The sequence below is a fragment of the Gopherus evgoodei genome, chromosome 2 (genome assembly GCF_007399415.2).
Source record: "Gopherus evgoodei ecotype Sinaloan lineage chromosome 2, rGopEvg1_v1.p, whole genome shotgun sequence".
In the NCBI taxonomy this organism is placed as follows: domain Eukaryota; kingdom Metazoa; phylum Chordata; order Testudines; family Testudinidae; genus Gopherus; species Gopherus evgoodei.
This window is the reverse complement of record NC_044323.1, coordinates 66,769,445-66,789,783: the sequence shown is the minus strand read 5'-3', so window position 1 is coordinate 66,789,783 and position 20,339 is coordinate 66,769,445. Positions and strand designations below refer to the sequence as shown.

General features: G+C 42.6%; 1 protein-coding gene across 6 annotated transcripts in view; it reads right to left on the bottom strand.

Moving 5' to 3' along the window:
- The window catches only part of PLCL2 (phospholipase C like 2), a 206,240-nt gene that overhangs the window by 9,382 nt on the left and 176,519 nt on the right, over positions 1-20,339 (bottom strand). For 5 of the 6 annotated variants that reach the window (XR_003998822.1, XM_030550908.1, XM_030550907.1 and 2 more), the window contains one exon: positions 15,531-15,640. The exons of the other annotated variant lie outside the window; for it this stretch is intronic. Coding sequence is in view for 4 of the 5 variants with exons in the window: in XM_030550908.1 (XP_030406768.1) it covers positions 15,531-15,640 (110 nt within the window). In the remaining variant the exon portion in view is untranslated. The remainder of the gene's footprint in view (positions 1-15,530; positions 15,641-20,339) is intronic. 6 annotated transcript variants of the gene reach the window in all.

Here is a 20,339-nt window from a genome sequence, read left to right as displayed (position 1 = left end):
CCCAGGTCACAGGGGGAGGAAGCTGTCTGATTCAAACGTAGAGGGAACAAGAGCTGGACTGTGGGTAGATGGGGGGGGCGTATCTGGAACTGGGAGTGGGGACTGGGTGTGATTGGACAAGGAGACTGGCCGGGACTGTTTGGGAGAGAACACTGGGAGACGGTGAGAGAAATTCAGGGGGGCTGGGAGATAGTTAGCTTATGGGGAGAACACTGAAATCAGACAAGGAGCTGGGGACAATTGGGACTGACTGGACAAGAAGACCAGGACTAAGACCTTCTGGGGAGAGCTGAGAAAGAGCCGGGGTGCTGAGAGAGAACAGGGACTGACTGGGAGCTGGAGTGGACAGGGTGACTGATGCTGGATGACAAGCCTGCAGAAGAAGAGTGGGATGGATGGGAGGAGGACCCAAGAGAAGAGAACTGAGAGTGGCTGGACAAGAAGACTGGGACTGGAAATGGTGAGGTAGAGGGGAGAAAAGGAGAGACTAGGTCTAGGACAGTGAGCCTGGCTGGGGAGACTAGCAGTGGTTAGGTAGGGAGACTGGGCCTGGGTAAGTTAAGAAGAACAGTACTGGGGCAAGGAACCAAGGATGGAGAAGAACAGGACTAGGACAAGTTGAAGGGAATGGTGCAGAATGAGTCAAGTCAGGGGAGAGGAATAGGCAGAAGAGTCTGTGCCCACTAGAGCACACTCCCATCCAGAGCCTGAAATGGAACCCAAGATTAACAAATAGCAATAGGACTACCTGGGGGGTGCAGGGTGAATGGCACTCTTTTCCCATTGGGTTTCTAACATAGTTGCTGACAGCAAAGGGATAGTGAGACTCAGTACTCAACTCAAGTGGCAGAGGTCAGTGCAATGGCTCTAAAGATTCCAACCCTGCTGATGGACCATGGGGTTGTCAATATGATGCCACAGGATGGAATTTCCACACCCCCCCCCCCAGTTTGCTTGTTTAAAAACCCAGGAAATTACACACAAACTCTGTTAAAAGTCCACTCCTGAGGTTGCAAAGTAAAGCACTTCAATGTTAGGAAATGCCAGAATTCATTTTCCCCCGGTGGAGAGGTAGTGTGACACAGTCTTTAATTACATGATTACGTACTGTTTTTCCACAGGACCAATATTCAAAAGTTCATCATTCTTTCAAACTAATTCACCCCAGAACAATACAAGGCACCGTTCCTTGGTAAGGGCTATTACAGTGACACATTTCCTTTCTTTGAGCCCTGCCATTTTGGCTTTGAATTTTTTTTTAAAAGTCTTGTTTCCTTTTTTTGAATATCCCAAAGATTAATCAATTCCAAGGCCAGAGAAGACCATTGTAACCATCTAATCTGACTTCTTGTATAACACAGGACTCCATCGAACTCCTCCTATCCCCCAATAAACAGTTGATAGTTGGCAAGTCAAAATAAGCCAAATAATAGCCTTTCTTGACAAATAAATCTAGCCTCTTCGGTTTATTTTCCCTCAGCAATGCTCTGTTCTTGCCATCTTGTTGGCCACCATGATAACCAGGGTGCCTGTAAAACATTCCACATCTCGAGGTGGAAATTGCTATTTTCTGTCCACTTTCCTGGATGTGACAGCAGTTGTAGCTGGGGTCCGCTATAGTGATTGGGCTGAATCCATTATTGCCTCATTTATAGGTCAGGCTATCATTCCAGAGCAGTAGATTGCAAAATATTCACTAGCTTGTGGGTGGGCTCCTGCACCTTCTCCAATGATAGCTGGAGTGCCGTTGTTTTTTTCCAGAAGTCTTGTAATGCCTTAAAGCAGGGGTTCTCAAATTGGAGATTGGGACCCCTTAGGGGGTTATGATGTGGTGGGTTGTGAGCAGTCACCCTCCACCCCAAACCCTGCTTCACCTCCAGCATTTATAATAGTGTTAAAACATTAAAAAGTGTTTTTAATTTATAAGGGAGGGTCATACTCGGAGGCTTGCTGTGTGAAAGGGGTCACCAGTACAAAAGTTTGAGAGCCACTCCCTTAAAGTCATCCAGTTGTGGGGCCCTGAAGAGCAACACTGCTTCACCCAGAGATGATGACAAAGCAACTGGCCTTGAGGAATCTAATGGAGGAAGGGCTTGTTGCCTCTTGCTCCTCCTCATGACTACAAGACACCTGAGTTAGTGGGAGTTCGGGCGCTGCTTGAGTTGCTGAAAAAATGAATGAAGGAGCCTCAGGCATGTATGGTCAGTCTGAGTAGTCTTTCTTGCTTCCCATGAGATGACCAAGGTGCCCAACAGGGTCACAGAAGTATGGGCCTTGAGGGCCTGGTGTGAGGAAGCATGTTTCTGGGAGTGATGAGGGTCCCTGGAATTCCTAAGGAGGTAAAGGGTAGTGGTAATACTCTCAGTGAGTACACATGATCATACTTGTGATCATCACCGAAGGTAACTGAGGATGCTGAGGAGACTGAATACTCTAGATCGGGGGTGACCAATCTGAGCCGGAGAAGGAGCCAGAATTTACCATTGTACATTGCCAAGGAGCCACAGTAATATGTCAGCAGCCCCCCCATCTGCTTCCCACCTTCCCCTTCCTCCTGATCAGCTGTTCTGTGGCATGCAGGAGGCTCTGAAGCGAGGGCATGGCTGGCTCAGGGGTGGAGTGGGGGCAGGGCCTGTGGCAGAGCAGTGAGCACCCCTCCCCCGGCACATTGGAAAGTTGGCACCTGTAGCTCCAGCCCCGTAGTCGGTGCCTATACAAGGAGCTGCATACTAATTTCTGAAGAACCGCATGTGGCTCTGGAGCCACAGGTTGGCTATCCCTGCTCTAGATCCATCACAGACGCTGCAGATCTGGGTGTTGCCGGCAACTGCACTGGGGTTCTTGATGCCAAAGAGTCTCAGCACAGTCAAGGTGAGTTAGGTTAAAAGAAGTGAATACCCCAGTTCTTGCGGGATTGGAAGGTCTTGATAAATCTGGCTGCTGCTGGTACATGCATTCTTGGGGTAGCTGATCCAATCAGTGCTGGAGTTCAACTCTTGACCATGTCTACCCCTCATGACAGTGCTGACTTTGCTACCAGTGCTTGGGTAAAGTGTATTTTTCCCCATTGGTATTTCATTCATATAGGCCAGAGGCTCTCTAATTTATTTTGCTAGGCCCCCCCCTTTGAAAATATTTCAGGCTGTGATAACCTTCCCCCCACAAAAAAGACGATAGCAAATTACTAAACATACTCATAGGACCATACTTGTGGTATTGCCACTCTTACCTCTGAGCTACTGCTGGCGTTGGCACTGCCTTTAGCCTTGGGTGGCCGGAGAGTGGCGACTGCTGTACCCACCCCTACCCTTCCAGCTACCTCCCTCCTCCCAGCAATAGATTTTGTGATCTCGCAACCCCCTTACAATAGCCTTGAAATCTCCTATTGGGTTGGGACCCCCAGTTTGAGAAACACTGATATAGGCAGAACTATTCCTAAAACTTTCCAAACAAATTGTAATTAGGAAGTGGCAAAGCTTCAAAAAAAAAGTCTCTCAAAAGGTAAGAGTTTCAAAAAATTCTTAATGACTGAAGATAGGGGGAGTGGTGTGACAGAATGGAAAGGGTCATGCAATCTCAGCTATAGCGCTTACTGAAGTAACAGCAAAACACAGTAACATGGACTTTAATAAAATAAAACCAAAAAGCTCCTTTGTACAGATTCAAAGAGTTGTCTTCTCAATTCAGAACTCAACAGTTGGCCAAACACAGTAATTCATTTGTTACAGGTTAAATGACTAGACAAAAGCCCAATCCTATAAGCCCTCTAAATGAGGAACTATTAGGACATGCAAAACCGATCCTCAACTCCTTATATGTTGTTACAGAAGAACCCAGTTTCTTAACACACTATTTGATCCTGATTCACAAAGCAAAGTACTTTTATATACAATTGATTGCCAATTGAAATATATGTATGCATTGAAATTGTGGGCCATTCACCCTTCGTCGTGGACAGTCACACCCCATGCTCTGAAAATCTATGCTGCAAGACCAAGATGTATGCCAAACCCATGCCTTCCAAAATGAATGCAAACCTAACCAATGGCTCAAACAAGAGTGATATGCAGACACCATAATCCCGAATGAGTTAAAGGAAAACAACATTCAAGGAAACAAAGCGATCAGCTACCCCAAAAATAACCTGATCTTTAAAGGCAACTCAATCCTGGAACCTGAACCAATTCCAAAACTAAACCGAGATGCTGTTTGTTGGCTCTATAGCGATGTTAGTTCCACCAGCCTTTCACCTCTGAAGAGCTGCCTTCAAATCTGGGTTAGGTCAAAAGTGAAATGAGCTTAATTCTCTGAATCCAGTCTCCATTTGAAAACTGTCCACATAACCAAGATATGCTACCACCAAATCTGACATGGTTGGGAACCAATCTGGGGATGGGAACAGTAAGGGGTTTGCATGTCACAAGGAAAATTGCGAGGAAGCTGCCATTCTGGACTATAACGACTGCTGTCCACTAAAGAAAGGAACAACAGAATAAAGCACAATAGTCTATTTCATGTACAGAATACACCTGCTAACCCAAAACCCTGTTATCTGCACCTCCACATTATCAGAATTCCTCATCATGAGACAGATGAGATATCTGCCTTTACAACATGTATCTCATGCGGGAACAAGGAAGGGATTTGGATAATGCAGAGGTTCGGTTAAAAGAGCAACCTCCCCACCTCAGCCAGGACCCACGGCCAGGAGGATGACCACCTGGCTGTGGGGAGGCCACCCTGATGCTGAATGGCTCCTGTGGCAGTGCAGGGAGCCCTCTTCAGTCCCCACTGTCACAGGGATTAAGCGTGTGGGGCTGTGAAAGAGGAGCTGCAGAGGGCTCCCTTCACTTCTGCAGGGCTGTGGACACTCAATCGCTGCAGACACTGGCCGCCGGGGGTGGCGGTGTCTCTTCTCTGCCTTGTCAGGACCGCCGCCTCACCCTCACACCTTGTGCTAGCAGGCATTGGCTGTCACCAGCTCAGCGGCAGCACATGGAGCCCTCTGCAGCTCTGCTGTCACAGGAGTGAGTGAGAAGGGACAGCAAAGATCTCCAACCAGGACTGTGGGGAGGACAATGACGAACTCCCGGCTGTTGGTGAAGCCATCCTCTGCTGAAGGGCTCCTGCCTTCTTCTTCATCAGAGCTCTCGATTATCTGAACAAAATGCATGTTACTGGCATAACTGGGAGAATATTGTACAGTAGACATTCATGTTGTTCATAAGTGGTGATTGCTCTTAGAAGATGTTGCTGCAAATGAGCACCTACTGTATTAACATTTGTTCATAATTCACAAAATGAATTCAGTAGAGTATTGCTTTGTGGCCCATTATGTAGTAATTGCTTTAAAGGACATCAGACTTCAACACTGATATTCATTTATAAACTGTTAAAAAAAGAGATCATGAGTTAATATGCAGTATCAATTAAATTTCCTTAATGAATGTACATTCTCATTTACCTGAATTCTACCCTAGAAGAGCAACTTCATCAGCATGGAAAAGCTCATGCTTCACTTTGATATTTTCAGGTATGAGCTGTAATGTCAGATCTGAATAGAAACTGAAAGGTAATTAAAAAAGGAAAGGGGTTTGGGTTTATCATCTCCTCTACATCTGTGAAATGAGATGTTGGCTTTGATCCAATGTGACACAATAAGAAGTAGAATGTCTCAACTGTTTTACAATTTCTTTACTCTGTATCCTGTACTGAAGCTTAAATTTTTTGTCACAGATTCTACTGTATCTGTCATTATTATTACTGTATATTTTACTTTTAAAATGACTTGTTGGCCAGAAATTAAAAAGGAAATAGGAATTTAAAGAAATGGGAGGGCAGATACCACAATGCGGTGGTCATAGAACAGCACTGAGCCACCAGATTGGCTGGCTCAACAGGGTGCTCCAATGTAGTCTGTCTAAAAGGCAGCAGTATTTGAATAAGAAAAGGATTGGCACTGGCATGTTGATAAAATGCAGTTCATCTTGACTTGAATATGTATTGGTTACACTGTGCATCTTTTTTCTAGTGCAGGTATTTGTGCTGCTTCTTGTACATGGCTGTGCAGGTTCTTAAACGTCCTCCTTTCCAACAAGATGGTAACCATCTCCAAATAATCACCACTGTTGATTTTAGGTTGGGATGATTATGAGGTGGAGGGCATGGAATTGATGGTAAACTCCATAGTTGTAGGCCATCAGAGAGAAAAAGCATCAAACCATCAATTACCTGTGCTGATGTGACTTTGTATGAGGACACCCCCTTGCTCTGAATGAGAAATGGTTGGTGTAGGTGCCACAAGGTAGGCCTTGGAGCTGGCACTACTACATAGTCTGTCTTTGATCAGCTGGGGAAGACCAGGCATGTGTCCTTGCCAGGTCAAAGATTCAGAAGGAGTGGCCATCATGAGCAATTCTTGTGTTTAGGTAAGTTTTGTTTAAAACATTGCAGTCTTGTAGCCATTTTGAATAAACAAGGAGTTCATGCTGGCATTTGGGTGGGCCCTCAACAATTGACAAAGGGTAATTTTGTAAGTATATTTATAAATAGTATTTAGGTACAGTACCCGCCTTATTGTTTCATTGATAACAACCGCTTTGCACTGTATGGACTCACATTCATTAAGTGAAATTTGTACCCATTGTGCTCAAATTGGCAATACTGAAGAGAAGCACTCTTCACCAAACACACATATTGTGGGATTATCTGCCCCACAAAAAACCTGCAAGTTTGAACACAGTATGTCAATACTTGGGAGCTAACCTACATTCAGTACCAGTTAAGCTACTCCTAGTGCTGCTGCTCATTGTCAAGAATTTTTTTTTGGTAGTGTAGACAAGCTGCATGTGAAGAACATCTGAGATATATTTGACAAACAGAATCTCTAAGTCTATGGGTGAAACCATTCTATGGTTTAGAAAACTGTCAACATTTTGTGACAATAATGGGTTGTGAACCCAAGTGCTGGTGACTGATACCAGTTTCCATCCTACCTATACTTTAACAGTAGCTTAACATCAGAAGAACTTTTGTGGTTAATATTTAAAACGGATATTTAATATTTACATAGCAAAATTCTTCTGGTCATTAAATTTTCGTGTTTAATCCCTTTAAGGCTTTCCTGAACTTTGACTGGGAGCAATTTTCCACTATTCCAACTGGAGTTCAATTGCCCCAATTAAAGAGAATCAATAGCTATAACTTGAAGGTGAAATACAGCTTACCATATATACTCATTCATAAGCCGAATTTTTTAGTAACAAAGGGAAGCACCAGAGATGGGTCGGCTTATGAACAGGTATAGAGAGGGAGAGGTGGGACACAGCCCCTCCCCCCAACAGAGGGAGCAAGGAGAGGCAGCACAGCCAGCAGAGACAGAAGGGAAGAGGCGAGGCCAGAGTCTCTCCACTTCTGGCCACGCTGCTCTCCCCCGAGTCTCCAAAGCAACTGCAGCTCTGGGGCTGGCAGGCTGCAGCCGTGCCGCTTGGCCCTATTCCCCAGAGCAGGCTGTGGCTGCATCGCCCAGGTGCCGGAGCATGCTGTGGCCATGCCGCCTGGCTCAGCCCGCTGGAACATGCTGCAGCTGTGCCACCCGATCTGGCCTGCTGGAGCAGGCTGCGGCCGTGCTGCCCAGGCTGCTGGAGCAGCTCCAGCCAGCTCAGAGACATTCTCCCCTGGCCCTCCCCGATAAGGTGGGAAAGGATGGGATGGGGACAGGACCGGCGCCAGGGTTTCTCGCGCCCCAGGTGTACGGCCATTTTGCCGCCCCCCGCGCTGATCCCACGGCTCCGGTGGAGCTGCCGCAGTCATTCCTGCGGAGGGTCTGTTGGTCCATGGCTCCGGTGGAGCTGCCACAGGCACACCTGCAGGTGGTCCACTGGAGCCGCACGAGCAGCTGACCGTCCGCAGGCACGACTGCGGCAGGTCAATCGGAGCCACCTGCCGCCCCCCGGCAAAATGCCGCCCCCCCCGAATAATCCTGGCGCCCCAGGCGATTGCCTAGTCTGCCTAAATGCTAGTGCCGGCCCTGGATGGGGAGAGTGTGCGGTCCCAGGCTAGAGGTGGGGTCATGTAGGGGGTGGTCACAGGGGTTACTCCCCTGACTCCCAGCTTCTCCCCCCCCCAAATTTCCCCACCAGTTGTTGTCCCGGCCCGTCAGGGTAAGCAGCTGGCACACCAGGACACTTTGTTTACTTACGTTTACCTCTGTGCCTGCGGACGCTCAAGGTAAACAAACCATCTCTGCCCACCAGCGGCCTATCCTGATGGCCCGGGAGCCAAAGTTTGCTGACCCCTGAATTATAGGGTCAGCTTATTAACGGGTTATAAAATCTTTTCCATTTTTACTAATCCATCTTGGGGGGATCGGCTTATAAACAAACTGGCTTATGATCGAGTATATACGGTAATTTGTTTAGAAATTACATCGGCTGCGTACTACATTCCTGACCTTTCCCTATGAAGGAGCTGAGATTGACCTTTGGTTTTCAGCATGAGGATGTTTTTGTAGTGTTCAGATTAACATGACTTTGCTTTTTTATAAGAGGTTATGCTTTTTGCTTAAAAGAAGTAGACTGATTTCGAATAGCCATGGGGAAATACAGAGCAAATAAAATGAACCTGTATTGTATATTTTTCCTTCTTGATGCATAAAGATAGCCTCAAAAAGTATATCTATACTGCAACGGCTGGAGGGACAGTCCACAGCAATGGTTCTTAATATTTAAGATGTGCTTTCCTCAGAGGAGTGGATGGAGTACTGATCATACCCACACACACATTATGGGGCATGAACACTGCAATTAGTGGGTGTGCTGAAAGGAACTCTCTGCACCCTCTTCAGGGCCAGTGCAAGGATGTTTTGTGCCCTAGGTGAAACTTCCACCTTTCCTCGCGCCTCCAGCCTGACACGCCCCCCTCCCGTGGCAGCTCCCCATCCTCCACCCTGAAGCACCCCCCGCCGCCCCAGCTCACCCTGCTCCGTGCATGAGCACGAGCACCCCAAGGCCGCTTCACTTCTCTCGCCTCTCAAGCTGCGGCGCCTAAGCTGATTGGCGCTGCAAGCCTGGGAGGTGAAAGAAGTGAAGCGGCCATGGCATGCTTGGGGAGGAGGCGGGGCAGCGGTGAGCTCAGGTGAGGAGTTCCCCTGCGTGCCCTCCACCCCTTACCTGCTGGAAGCGGCCCTCCCCGCGCTTCCCTGCCCCAGCACCCTCCACTTAAATGCCAGTGGCGACCGGGGTGACCGAAGATCCGGCTGCCGCAGTCGCTGCCAAAGAAAATGGCGCCCCCCAAATGCCAGTGCCCTAGGCGACTGCCTAGGTTGCCTAAATGGTTGCACCGGCCCTGACCCTCTCTAGTCTCAACTGTCCCTATCAGACCCTAAATTTCTGATGTAGTACTTTGACCATTACACTCAATACCTTGAACTACACGTAAAGTCCTAATATAAAGTCACAATATACATCTTCATGACCACAGCTCACACTTTTTCTTTAGCTCACAATACATGCACTACAATCACTATTAAAACTCCATTTAGTCTGAAATCAGAGTACTTCCAGGAATGAATTACAATCTTATTACCTAGTGACTCTGCCTGTAGAGGTGAAGAAAACAATGTCAAACTTCAGTGGCATTAACCAGTTAAAATATCTATATTATAAATATAATATACAAATAGACAGGTCAATCTTTTTTTTGACAAAGTGACACCTCACAAAAAGATTGTAAGTGTGAAGTAATAATGGCAAAGAACTTTAATATCCTCTGATAAAAAGTGATTTATACACATGATTATTATTATTATTATATATAAAGTTTCTGCAATTGGTAGGAATATCTATTGGTTTTAAAGTTCATAAGAATGTCAGTTGTTTTTCAAACTTCTCATTAGGATGAATATTTAGAAAATGCTTTTTTAATATATGGTAGTGGTGGAAGGGGCAGATTTTGCAATGTTCCTGTGGAGTACACAATAAATACAAATGAAACTAGAAACCCACCCAGCACTGATGGAGAAAGAAACTCACACAAACAACAAGTTTGTATGCCAGCGATATGCAAAACAAGAATACTGTAGTAGATTTAAAATTAATTATGCGGTCAGTGCCTATCTTGGAGTATATTTAGAATTAATTGCTAGTGTCTCAAACAAAGTAGCTGGACTTTTAAAAATTGTTTGCAGAAATTTTAAGAAAGTGGACTTGTCTTTTCATTTACCATCATATGAAAGCCAAGGACATACATATAGTGTCTTGCTGCACCTCCACAGTCAGTGAGCACCCGGATCTCTTCTCTATTAATGATGTTCAGTGGATTTTTCATGAAGATAACCACATGCATTATTTCTTAAATTATTTTCAGGGGCTCCACAATATTGTACCCTTCATAACACAAGCTCATTATGCTTGTATAACATAAAATATATTTAGAGGAAGAAATAATTATCCATATTCTATCCTGTTTTCCAGTTTTGGCAAAAGAATTGATATTCGTACCTGACATGTCTAGAGATATAAAGAAAATGCTAATATTTGAACTGTGATGGTTCTTAAAAGTTTTTCTTTGGAGAGGGGTGGGAGCAAGTTGAAGCTAGTAGACAGTTAATGCACTCAGAAGTTTAAAATCTCTAACTTCCTTTTTTTTAACTTTTTAATTTAAACACCAAAAATTTTCAAATAATAAAAATATATAACCACATTTCACAAGACTACCTAGAGATTTAAATACTAATGATTTCACTGTTCTTCAATTAAGTATTACAGAGTGGATATATATCAAATTCCAAGCAGCTCTGCTCTCACCACAAAACTGTAATTCATGGATCAATGGGAAAAGGAGCTGAATGAATATGTACTTGCTGGAGGCCTGGGAATCAATTGCGCTAGAAGTCAAAAATGCTTCCCTGTGTCATTAATAGAAACGCAATACAATCGGGATATATTTTACACCAGCATGAATAATCCCTATATATCCCAATACACCAGATTTATACTGGATAAACTGTGTACAAAACGGGCTAGTGTTCTAAAAGTTTTTCAAGGAAATGCATGCATATAAATCCAAATCCTGCATCCGATATGACACCAAAGTGGTTAAATGCTGTGCCCAGTAAGTTAATGGAAACTTTGCCACTGACTTCAGTTGGGTCAGGATTACACCCAGCACACTTAATGCAAATCCCTGTGTGAGGTTGAATGAACAGATCATGATTGCTGGAACCTTGGAAAAATGACCCTGGTGTCTGGCTACTCAGACAAACAGTCTAGTTGTGCCTGAAAGTTCTGTGTCTCAGCCCCACAACTTTTTCAGGCAGAACAAACACACTTTATATGGCCTTTGTTCAGCTATTCAAAATTTGGCATGTGCTGACCAAATTCTAACTGTAAATGTTGTCATAACTTAGTCCCAGATTTGGACCTTAGCGTCCAAAATATGGGGGTTAGCATGAAAACCTCCAAGCTTAGTTACCAGCTTGGACCTGGTACTTGCTGCCACCACCCAAAAAATTAGAGTGTTTTGGGGCACTCTGGTCCCCCTGAAAAACCTTCCCTGGGGCCCCCAAGACCCAAATCCCTTGAGTCTCACAACAAAGGGAAATAATCCTTTTTCCCTTCCCCCCTCCAGGTGCTCCTGGAGAGATACACAGACACAAGCTCTGTGAATCTAAACAGAGGGACTCCCCCCTCCCCGTTTTCCAGTCCTGGAGAACAGAATTACCGAGAGTTAATCTCTCTTTCCCTCCTCACCCAGAGGGAATGCAAAATCAGGCGAATAAATCTAACACACACAGATCTCCCTCTGACTTCTTCCTCCCACCAATTCCCTGGTGAGTACAGACTCAATTTCCCTGAAGTTTCCCAGTAAAGAAAACTCCAACAGGTCTTAAAAGAAAGCTTTATATAAAAAGAAAGAAAATACATACAAATGGTCTCTCTGTATTAAGGTGACAAATACAGGGTCAATTGCTTAAAAGAATATTGAATAAACAGCCTTATTCAAAAAGAATACAAATCAAAGCACTCCAGCAACTATAGACATGTAAATACATGATCTCTGTACTCACAACTTGGAAACAGAAGATTAGAGAGCAGGAAATAGAAATCACTCCTCATAGCTGAGAGAAAAGCTGGCAGACAGACAAAGACAAACTTCCCTCCACCCAGAGTTGAAAAAAAAATCCTGTTTCCTGATTGGTCCTCTGGTCACGTGCTTCAGGTGAAAGAGACATTAACCCTTAGCTATCTGTTTATGACAAATGTGCCTAACAATATAGGTCTAATTTTTCAGAAGTGTCTAGAGATTCTGGGTGCTCATTTTGAAACAATTTAAATTTAACTATGTTCTGAGCACCTCTCCTCTGAAAATTAACCCCCTACCTCTAAAGTGGGCACCCAAAAAAGGAATCACTAGTCACTTTTGACAGTTGTGGCCCTGGTTCACACTGTTGTGAGGTGCACAACTTGCAACTAAAATAACCAAGACCTAGAAGAACTGCTGTCTATACTGCTATTAGCTTAGAGATCCCTCATCCTTTTGATGGAGGCAGGTGAAAAGGACGAATCTATGTATGGAAAACACGGAGGTCACTAAATTAGTCTGTTACTAAGTAGATGAAGTATTTAAATTTGAAAAATCATAGAACCTTCTTTAATATTATGAAAACACTACAGTTGTAGTCAGCCACGTATTGGCCATATCTGGGTCCCCAGCATGTTGAGCTCTACTTAACTGTACCTTTTTCCTCTAGTATTTTTCTATTTTGATATTTCTCTTCTGATGACATTGTAATATTTAATGATGTGCTCCACGCCTCTGCTATAAAGTAAAGTATTTTCATGTATTTCTGTAACCAACTGATGTTTTTCTGTGATTTGAGAGCTATTTTTCCTCTTTTTTGTTCTCTTCTCTGTAGAGGCCTCCTATTTATGTGTAGAGACACCAAGGGGTCTTTTGGGTAAGAGTAGTCTGGAATGAGGGGAAATATCTTGGCTTTACATGAGAATTAACTCAATAACATATTAATATATTTTCTATCTCTAACTACTAGGAACTGATAGTACTTTGCTATTGTTTGAAAAGGTGTACTCACTAAAAATGAGGAGTAAATTGGAGCTCCCCTATACATATAGTCCAAGGTAACACTTTAGCTTTCTTATGTGATGGCCTATGATTGGATTGGATTTAACATATACTTTTATTTCTCTCTCTTAATAAATATGTGCTGCTGAATAAAAGAAAATGCTGCATAATATGTTCTGAATATATTTAATTTTACTTTGCATGTGTGCTCTCATCTAATCCTCTTTGTTCAAGAACAACCACCTGGGTTGAAACAGTCTCTATTTAAGACGTTATGTACTTCAGTCAGTTGCCCTATTGATCATAGTTTTTCCAAGCCATATAAAGTTGGTTTTAATTTTTAAGCCTCTCTAATATAGCATCCTCTCAAATGGCATGGTACTATATCACTGACAGTACCACATTTTGAGGCATCAGATGTTTTTTACACCTTACTCTAAAGCATCTGAGACTGGTTCAAGTCTATGACTGAGACCTGGATTACCAGAGTTCAAGAAGAGAGAGACCTATCTGTCTTTCATCTTCCCCATTTACAAAATGGGGAGAATAATAATAATTAAAGGGCTGCTGCGGTTGTCTAATATTTGTAAGGCACTTTTCAATAATGTTTTACATCTTCAGTGTGGCATATCTCCATCATCATTTGCCACATACAGAGACAAGGTATTGACTGGATGGCTCATTGGTCTGTTCTGCTATAGCATTTTCTATGGCACAAGTGGTACCCTTCTGCAGATGGGAGTTCAGTGTGGGAGGAAACAAAGCAAGGTGAACATTAAAAAGCTCTGTCCCCTCAGAAGGAAGAGCCTGCCACCTCCCAACCTTGTTGGTCCCAAGAGCATGGCATGTGAGGGTGACAGGCCTTCAGTACTGTGAGTGGTCTACCATACTGCTATTCTGCCTCCCCCCCCAACCCTAGCATTATGGCTCCTGCAGACATTGGGATGCCACTGACCAGACATTGCAATTACAGAATACTCTCTACACTCTGACTAGGATGCAGACATGAGGTCTAAGTTATTGTTGCTTCAGGCAGTATTAAATTAGGTAGGAATAGCCAAGCTGATCTCTCATGCTCAGGACACAAATGTGCAGCAGATAACTCCTTCCCCTCATGCCCCCCACAGTGTTGGACCATGATCCCCCGATGCATCCAAAGAGTCCCAAGACACAGAGGAATGATGCTAAGATCCACCAGATCTAGCAGAAGCTGAGGGACAATCTGGCCCCTTTAACTTTAAACAGAACTTGGAACCTTACCAACAGAATTTGTTACCTGTGAATGTTCTAATGAATCTAACCTATTTTTGTTTCTCCCCAGAGTTGGGATCAAAGAGGATTTTTGCCATCTTAAATACTCTGAAAAACACAGCTCAGCATCTGTCAGCTGAAATGGATAGCAAGTGTGGGAGAACAACATGGGGATGATGGTTTTGTATGTAATGTTTTTCTATAACGGAATAACAACACGAGTGTGGGGAGAACTAAGCTGAGAAGGGCGTAGAAGGAAAATTTATTTTCAACAATTAAAAGAGACAGGGTTTAAAAAGCATGCATTAGAGGGAGAAAGAAATGAAACTTTTTTGTAATTAAAATAGATTTTACACTTTATTGTAGGGATGAGGTACTCAGCTGGACAGGGGACAGGGAATTTTTACTAAATTTAAATAGAAATCTGTTTAAAATGAGTCTGGAAGGACTGAATTGGAGAAGTTAAGGGAGGCAGCTGTGATAACTATCAAACTATTTTACGCTACTGTGCAGAAAGACTGTAGACGACAAATGTAGAAACGGTTCTGCATTTTAACTGTCTGAGGGTGTCCACTTGGAAACTGTTTACACTACATCACTTCATGTTCACTCAAAATGTAAGCAAAATGTGCTTAAGAAAAAGCAGAGGGAATTTCTAAGTCAAACATACTCAGTGACTCAAATCAGAAGTATTAATACATTTATGTATACATCATTAAACACTATTCATCATAGATTACTAAAAAACAACACTTGTATTTATTTCCTATTTCGATATGCATTTATCTCAATACTGCTTCTCCTTTTCAAATCATTGAATAGATTTTGAACAACTGCATAGACTCTTCAGAGCCCTATTTATTCCACAGAAATCAATAATCACTGTCCCATACGTATATTTAGGACCACAGGGGACCCTGTTAACATTAAAAGGTTTTATAAAGAACATATCAAAAACTAAACCAAACAAAAAACCCCAAAGAAATTACAATGGTAAAATTCAGTGTACTTGTCTAAATTCATGTTGACAGCCTGTTACTCTTTCAGGATACCTGAGATAATTTATAAAGATAGTAAAAGAAATGAGATCAGGTCACACAGTGACCACTAATTTGATATATAAGACAGTATAATTATAAGACCAAGTGTGAATGGAATAAATAACATAATTGCCAGCACTAGTGAAGACCCATTACCTTTAAAATTGTAATATTCCAGGTAAAACTCTCTACTGCTTTCTGTAGTTTCCTTTCTTTTAAACCTTCTTTTGCTCCTATATTGTGTAGGTTTTCATGGAACTCCATTGCTGTGGAGGGTGAAGAAGATGAATTTAGTATCTTGGTATTTACTTTGAATTTTCATGATGGTAGAATTAGATTTTTCTAGAAACACTTCATATAAATAGCTTCCTGGAACTGCTGTAAAAAGCTTTGATAAATCTGAACTGGAATAAGGCAAAGATGAGAGACTGAAAATAAAGTCATAATGATAAAACAAACTGGACAGGTGAAAAATCTGCACATTTTTATTCTATACCGGCAAATGTTCATGTTTTCAGTCATACAAACTTAACCAACGTGTCAATGTACATGTATTCTCCAAGAAAAAGGTAGCATGTTGTAAGTTATTACTGGGTTATATAACAGCATTACCATCTTTACTGTACAAAAAGCCACAGTACTTGCAATCAAATTCATTGTACTATATATAAAGGTCTTTTTGTGAGTTGCTGTAATATGGAAACAGTTAACTTCATGAAATGTTATCATCTGACAAATGTATTTTGCATCCTTGTCTTTCATGCATTAAATCTAGATAATGGATAATTTGACTGAATCATAGCATTGTTTATACCAATGGACACAAGTTTATTCTTTAAAAAACGTAACTTGGTCCCACATTCCTGTTGTTTCCATGTCAAATATGGTAAATTTAGAATAAAAACACTGATATCTTCTTCATACAAGGACAGAATTGGCTGCCTCATGTGCCCAGGCAGTGCAGCTAGTATGGTACCGCTGCACAAAGAGAAGGGCAGCACACAGGGAACTATGCTCTGTGGCACTCCATCTATGGCTAGGTCTACACTATGAGCTAGTGGTTTGACTCCTCTGCTTGTGTACACAAACTTGCACTAGACTGATGTCAAGTAATTGTCTTATTGCCACACTGTAGCCTCAGGTTGGGGATTCTGTTCCACACCCCTAAATTCCCTGACTCAGAAGATGTGGTCTATAATGTACAATATTGTAGTAATGTCATGCAATAACATACAGATATGAACAAGACACATAAATTTTTCCTTAATCCCCCACCTCTCGTGTCTCTACAGGTCAGATTTATGTTTTTTGTGTTTAGACTTCTTTTTCTGCTCAGGGCAAACTAAGTGTTCGACCTGTTCATAACAGCCACATGCAGTCATATGTCAAACCCAGGTACATTAAAAAGGTTGAATCCCAAAGCTATCATTTTAAAACTTTTTTTACAAAAGCTTCATAAATTGATTTGAAAGACAAAGTTGTCATTTTTGCATTTATTACATTTTTAAACCAACTGCAAGGAAAACTAAAATAGTGAATTCCTTATCTGAATTAAACTAATGTATCATTTTTATTTAAAAACATTAACTTCCTCATAACTCTGACTCAGTCTCTGGAGTGCAGCCTGACTTAAACTATTCATTACGTATTTGCCCAGCACAGATTATCAACCAGCTGAAAAATTAAAATTCATTCATCCATAGTATTTATCTCCTGTCCAAATAATCTACAATCAGTTTAACAATATGCCTATGGATAGACTTGTAGACCTACAGCTACAACGTCCAACTCCTACTACAGCCATGAAAATACAACTTTTCTTATGTGTAGTTGGAGTCTTCTAAATATGTTGTTTCCCCAGATCCACAGTTTTGGATACACAGTGCTGCATTCAGCATCTTAGAAGCAACGCAGACCAGTTCTACAGGCGATAGGTACACAGGCCCTGCCTCTTCATTTCATAACCATCTTTCCACCAGTAATAAATTCAAAGACGGGGAGGAAGGAATGCAAGTGTGGATGCAATGCATTCAGAATGATAGGTTTCAGAGTGGCAGCCGTGTTATGTTGTATCCGCAAAAAGAACAGGCGTACTTGTGGCACCTTAGAGGCTAACAAATTTATTTCAGCATAAGCTTTCATGGGCTACAGCTCACTTCTTCGGATGCATAGAATGGAACATACAGACAGGAGATATTTATACATACAGAGAACATGAAAAGGTGGAAGTATGCATACTAACAGGAAGAGTCTAATCAACTGAGATGAGCTATCAGCAGCAGGAGAAAAAAAACTTTTGAAGTGATAATTGAGATGACCCATAGAAGGTGTGCAGAGAACTTAACATAGGGAAATATATTCCCCCATTCCCAGTCTCTGTTTAAACCTAAGTTAATTGTATCTAATTTGCATATTAATTCGAGTTCAGCCGTCTCTCTTTGGAGTCTGTTTTTGAAGTTTTTTTGTTGCAAAATTGCAACCTTCAAGTCTGTCACTGAGTGGTTACAAAGGTTGAAGTGTTCTCCCACTGGTTTTTGAATGTTATGATTCCTGATGTCAGATTTGTATCCATTTATTCTTTTGCGTAGAGATTGTCCGGTTTGGCCAATGTACATGGCAGAGGGGCATTGGTGGCACATGATGGCATATATCACGTTGGTAGATGTGCAGGTGAATGAGCCTCTGATGGCGTGGCTGATGTGATTAGGTCCTATGATGGTGTCACTTGAATAGATATGTGGATAGAGCTGGCATCGGGCTTTGTTGCAAGGATAAGTTCCTGGGTTAGTGTTTATGTTGTATGGTGTGCGGTTGCTGGTGAGTATTTGCTTCAGGTTGGGAGGCTGTCTGTAAGCGAGGACTGGCATGTCTCCCAAGATCTGTGAGAGTGAGGGATCCTCTTTAAGGACAGGTTGTAGGTCTTTGATGATGAGCTGGAGAGGTTTTAGTTGGAGGCTGTAGGTGATGGCTAGTGGCGTTCTGTTATTTTCTGTTGGGCCTGTCCTGTAGTAGGTGGCTTCTGGGTACACTTCTGGCTCTGTCAATCTGTTTTTTCACTTCAGCAGGTGGGTATTGTAGTTTTAAGAATGTTTGATAGAGATCTTGTAGGGGTTTATCTCTGTCTGAGGGATTGGAGCAAATACGGTTGTATCTTAGAGCTTGGCTGTAGACAATGGATCGTGTGGTTTGTCCTGGATGGAAGCTGGAAGCATGTAGGTAAGTATAGCAGTCAGTGGGTTTCTGGTATAGGGTGGTGTTTATGTGACCATCGCTTATTAGCACTGTAGGGTCTAGGAAATGGACCGCTTGTGTGGATTGGTCTAAGCTAAGGCTGATGGTGGGATGAAAACTGTTAAAATCACGGTGGAATTCCTCGAGGGCTTCTTTTCCATGGGTCCAGATGATGAAGATGTCATCAATGTAGCGCAAGTAGAGTAGGGGCGTTAGGGGATAAGAGGCAAGGAAACGTTGTTCTAAGTCAGCCATAAAGATGTTGGCATACTGTAGGACCATGCAGGTACCCACAGCAGTGCCGCTGACTTGAAGATATATATTGTCCCCAAATGTGAAATAGTTGTGCGTGAGGACAAAGTCACAAAGTTCAGCCACCAGGTTAGCCATGATAGTATATCCCTGATGGCTTGTAGTCCGTCTTTGTGTGGAATGTTGGTGTAGAGGACTTTCACATCCATAGTGGCCAGAATGGTGTTTTCTGGAAGATTACCGATGGATTGTAGTTTCCTCAGGAAGCCAGTGGTGTCTCGAAGATAGCTGGGAGTGCTGGTAGCATAGGGCCTGAGGAGAGAGTCCACATAGCCAGACAATCCTGCTGTTAAGGTGCCAATGCTTGAGATGATGGGGCGCCCTGGATTTCCAGGTTTATGGATCTTTGATAGCAAATAGAATACACCTAGTCGGGGTTCTAGGCATGTGACTGTACAGATCTGTTCCTGTGCTTTCTCAGAATGATGGGGTTCAGAGCATACGCAAGTTTACTCAAGACTGGATTGATGTTTGGGGATTGGGAAGGTAGCTTTAGGGCTGATTCTGCACTATGACTGAGCTTGGATGTTTTGACCAGTGGCTGCTGCAATGAACTGGTTGCAGGTCTCTAATTCTCAGTTGCGCACCCCCACAATGGATTCTATGCCAGTGGAGAGTCAGGCATAGTGAAACTCTGATTCATCCCTCTCTCCCTATCATGCATGCATACTCACATCCAGAAAACTTTCGACAAGTACCCTCATTCCCCTACTCTTGGGATGGGAGTGGTGCAGCAGTAGGAGATGGTAGAGTTGGTGGAAAATTCCCGAAGGGGAATTCTCCACTAACTATTTTCAGCTATTTTAATTGCCATTTTGTGCCATGTACACTCTGCAGAGTGGCTTCAGCAGAACAGAAACTATGGTCTTGAATTTTTACAATACACTTGACTATGACCAAAGTTTGCTTTCTACCAGCTCAGGAAAAGCCATGCTAGCTGCCAAGTAAACCTGGATTAAGACCATGTGATGTGTCTCACCTTCATGAGCACCAGCCTACATACACACCAAAATATTTTAAGAGGCAAAACAAAAACATCCAATCCTAAATCACCAATCTTAATTAAAATAGGATAACAAGTTTTAAAATAATCTAGTAAAATTAAATAATTTAATTTTCTATTAATTACTGGCAACTCTTTCTTTTAACATATATAGTCTTTGAGAAGTGCTAACACACTAGGATAGGAGTATGGTGTAACCAATCTCACACTTTGTGTGAATCAGTCCTCTGTATTGCTTTCATCCTATTACAGAATCAACAAGCACTAACATTAACATTATTTTTATATCTTCAAACCATGGTTCTATCTTTTACAGCTTCATTTTGATTCAGGTCTGAATCAGTCCTTGAAGCTTTTGCAAAAATGTTTTGCTCTTGGGAAAAACATGCATTTCAAAATGTTTGGAACGTTGCAACAAA